This window comes from Petaurus breviceps, unplaced genomic scaffold (assembly GCF_028583685.1).
Source record: "Petaurus breviceps papuanus isolate PSGF00001 unplaced genomic scaffold, PetGlider_PUasm1.0 351466, whole genome shotgun sequence".
Lineage (NCBI taxonomy): Eukaryota > Metazoa > Chordata > Mammalia > Diprotodontia > Petauridae > Petaurus > Petaurus breviceps.
In genome coordinates this window covers 27,462-31,472 of record NW_027186276.1, presented here as the reverse complement: position 1 = coordinate 31,472, position 4,011 = coordinate 27,462, and the positions used below count along the sequence as shown (strand labels likewise).

At 53.6% G+C, this 4,011-nt stretch overlaps 1 protein-coding gene across 2 annotated transcripts in view; it reads right to left on the bottom strand.

The window, feature by feature from the left end:
- SYT3 (synaptotagmin 3) overlaps positions 1-4,011 on the bottom strand; it is a 9,681-nt gene extending 5,670 nt beyond the window's left edge. Inside the window, exons 1-3 of one of the 2 annotated variants that reach the window (XM_069097159.1) lie at positions 3,949-4,011; positions 1,354-1,511; positions 173-692 (exon numbers count right to left, since the gene is read on the bottom strand). In XM_069097159.1, coding sequence (XP_068953260.1) covers positions 173-692; positions 1,354-1,511; positions 3,949-3,959 — 689 coding nt within the window. In that variant the 5' untranslated portion in view covers positions 3,960-4,011. The remainder of the gene's footprint in view (positions 1-172; positions 693-1,353; positions 1,512-3,948) is intronic. The other variant, XM_069097160.1, reaches the window with a different exon arrangement.

Below are 4,011 nucleotides of genomic sequence, written 5' to 3'. Positions count from 1 at the left end.
AGAAGAGAGGAGAGAGAGAAAGGGATGCACAGAAGGATAGAGTCCAGAGCTTGAGAGAGAGGGACAGGCAGATGTAGAAATAGCAGCAGTCAATAGACAGAAGGAGGCAAAGGAATGAGGAGAGAGACAAAGGGGGACATGAAGCCAGAGACAGCAAGGGGATGCTTCTTACCTCGTTGGAGGGGCCAGGCTGGTGACCTGCTGGTGGGACTGGGCACTGGGCAGCCCACCTCCCCCAGGGGGCACCAGGAGGAGCCCCCCACCAGTTCCAGCACTGCCATCGGTGGGCAGCTCGGGTGATGTCTGGCTGGGCTTGACCCCAGCCGCTACTGCGGCGGCAGCTGCAGCAGCATCTGGGTAAGAATCCATATCCAGGTAGGATGGTTCTGGAGGATCAGGGCCCCCCACCCCTCCAGGCTCTAGGAGCTCAGAGAAGGGTGGATGGTGGTGAGGCCCACCCAAGAGATGATGTGGGCCACCCAGTCCAGGCCCCAGATGGTGAGTGGCCCCACCACCCACCAGCCCTGCCAGTCCGGCCCCAGGGTCCTTGCGAAGGGGTCCACCCCCAGGGGCTGAGCCCCCCTTGTCCCTCCAGGGCACCCAGCACAACTTCCATGACACGAAGAGTGAAACACCCAGCAGGACAATGCCACAGAAGGTCACGATCACTGAGAGCAGGCTCACCGAGATGTCTGGAGGTGGGGGAGAGGTGGAAGGGGCATCCTGTAAGGATGTCTGAGCACCGGCCAAAGCCTGCAAGGGGCTACAGGACTGAGGCCCTGCTTCGTTCCTGCCCCTTGTCTTTCCTGAGCTCTCCTGTCCCTCTCTCTGTGTGTGCCTCTGACTAATTCCCAAATTCATCCAGATGGACGGACAGTCTGAGTGGGGGCAGGAAGACAAAGGCTGAAGGCAAAAAGGACCGGAACCAAGAGCAGCCCTTCCCCCTTCCCTGACGCCCAGCCATCAGACATGCCGACAGTGCTGGTGAGGACACCCTTTCAAAGGGAAACCTGGGAAGCCGGGACAAGGGGATTATGGGATGGGATCGAGGGGTGGAAAAGCTGTCTCCCAGGACGGCTGCTTCAGAATCTTCAGTTACCAAAGAGCCTCTCGGAGGCCTAGAGACAGTGGCTTGTCCCAGGACAGCCAGGGAGAGAATGGGAACTTGGGTCTTTTGAATCCAAATCTAGCGCTCTCTCCCAAACACCACTCTGGGGAAAGGTCCAAGGAGCTCACCTTTCTGGGTACCTTCCAATTGCTTCAAAGGCCCTTGGCTCAAAGATTCTAGCTAGTGTGGAGCTGGTGGGGTAGAGGGGGTGGGAGCATGGACAGGAGGGTTTTCAGGAGACAGACCTGCATCTGAGGGTCCGGGGTAGCCTCGCCTCCGCCAAAACTCCTGGCATTTTTCATCAGCATCCTGGAGCCGGGAGCATAGGTCAGAGACCAAGGTCAGAGCCCGGTGACAAAGGTCATCATCATAGTCCCCTGACATGGCTGCTGGGTATCCTGTCCTGGAGAAAGGGGGGAAGGAGAGGGGGAGAGAGACAGAGAGAGAGACAGAGACAGAAAGCCAGCCAGAGACAGAGATACAGAGAAGACAGACAGAGAGAGAACAGAGACAGAAAGAGACACAGAGACAGAGAGATAGAAATAGAGACAGAGAGGGGAAGAGAGACAGAGAGAGAGAGACAAAGAGAAAGAGACAGAGAGAGATAGACAGAGAAATAGAGACAGAGAGAGATAGGGAGACAGTGAGAGAGACATACATGCAGAGAGACAGAGACAGAGAGAGGCAGAGAGGGGAAGAGAGAGAGAGAGAGAGAGAGAGAGAGAGAGAGAGAGAGAGAGAGAGAGAGAGAGAGAGAGAGAGAGAGAGAGAGAGAGAGGCAGAGAGAGAGAGAGAGGAGAGAGAGAGGCAGAGAGAGTGTGTATGTCAGGAATATGGGGTGAGGGACAGAGCTAAGGGGGACAGAAGGAAGAATATGTCTGGTGACAGCCAAGAGATGGGCAGACAGTGGGACAGCTGGGGAGAAGCGAAGGGGTAAAGGACCAGACATGGGGAGAGCCCGAGACAAGGTGAGGACACTTAATGCAGACACATAAAGTTCAGTTGCTAGGGGATATAGAAGACTGGAATGGGTAGCAATAGGAAGAGAAGAAAGGAAGAGAAATAAGGAATGCATGGACAGAAGAAGAGGAGCAGGGGAGTGGACAGGGAGACTGAGATATGGGGTAAACAGGAAGGAAGATGACAGAGAGAAAGTTTAGACAGATGGTGGGACAGGAGGAATCCAGACAGATGGGGACATCGAGGAGTGATGAATGAAGGAACAGGAAAAGGCCAGAATGGGAAACAGAGATAAAGACTAGGAAGACTGGGTGATAGGAGAGAGTAATGGACATGGCTTCATATGGAGAGCGACCAGGGCTGGACAGATAAGGAAACAGAATGTGCCAACAGTTGGGAGAAGGGTTAAATGGAAGGAGATGGACATAAGAGTTGGCTGGCTGGGAGACTGAATATAAAGAAAGACAGGGAATGCTCTAAAGATAAAAAATAGACAAGGAAAAAGGAATAGCCTAAGAGGAAAATGTAAATGAAGGCTGGGCAGATGGGAGGATGGACACATGGGGACAGACCCAAAGGATGGTGGGTAGGCACAGGATGGACAAATGAAGCTAGACATATGGGGTAGATGGACATAAAGGATGAACAGAGGAAAGGGAAGAGGTAGAGAGAAGGAATGGCCAGAGAGAACAGACAAGGGATGGATGGAGAGGTGACAGAAGGGATGGGAAGAAATGATGGCTAAATTGAAGGGATGAGCAGAAGGGGGACAGAAAGACCTACAGAAGGAATGGTCAGATGCAGAAAGAGATGAAGTTTAGACAGATGGAGATTGAGGGAAAGGGACCAAAAAGAGGACTGAAAAAGGGAAGGGAAGGGAAGCTGTGGAACAGGAAAGGGTGGGATGAGAAAGGAATAGAGGTAGGAGATGTGGGAGATGGAGACAAGAGAAGGGGGTGGTGAGCAAAGGAGCAAAGAGAAGGGGTAGATATACAGGGGGATATGAGAAAGGATATACAGACAGGGACAGAAATAGGCAGACTGAGTAGGAGAGGCAATGGACAAAGGTGAGGCTAGTTCAGAGAAGGAGACAAGAGAGGCTAGCCAGGCACTACACTAGCACAGACCGAGAGGGAATGTGCAGGGAGACAGGTGGGGACCAGCAGATCGGAAGACACTGAAGGTGGTGATGAGAGGTGGCCCGAACAAGAGCTGGTTTTGATAGATGGATGGGGGGACCAAGATGAGGGGGTTAAGAGACAGGGGCAGAATAGGGGCAGGGCTCTAGGGGCCAAGAAGAGGGTCAGACAAGTAACAGAAAGTGAACAGGGATGGTACAAGAGAGGGTAGTGAATAGGGGACAGAGAAAAGGGATAGATGGGGACAGGACAGGGGGGAAGGGAAGGGAAGGGACAAAGATAAAAGGCGGACAGATGGGGGAAGAGATAAAGTTTAGACAGATGGGGAGCTAGGGAGGCAGCAGACCAAAGACTAAGAGAGAAGATGGCAAAGAAGGGACAGAGAAAAAGGATAGACTGATAGGAGGGGGCAGGCAGGGAGACAGTCGAGGGGGATTAGGGGTGACAAAAGAGGGCTCAGATAAGGGATGGGGAAGTGGACAAAAGGGATGGGCAAGATGGTGAGGGATGGACAGAGAGCTGGACTGTAGGGGCCACTGACAGGGGAGAATATAGAGGGTAAATAGATGGGGAGACTGACGAAGGAACGGCAGGGACAGCAGAGAGGGATGGCCGAAGACAGAGATGGGGGATGGACAGAAAAGGAGATAGGCGAGCAGAGGGAAGGGGTGTACAGATGGGGATACAGCCAAAGGGACCGAGTGAGGGGCTGCTGAATCCGAAATAGTAGAGGGCGCTCACCTTATCCTCATTCCTGACGAGTCCTAGGGGGCATTCTGGGAGGGCGGGGAGAGCCCATTGGGG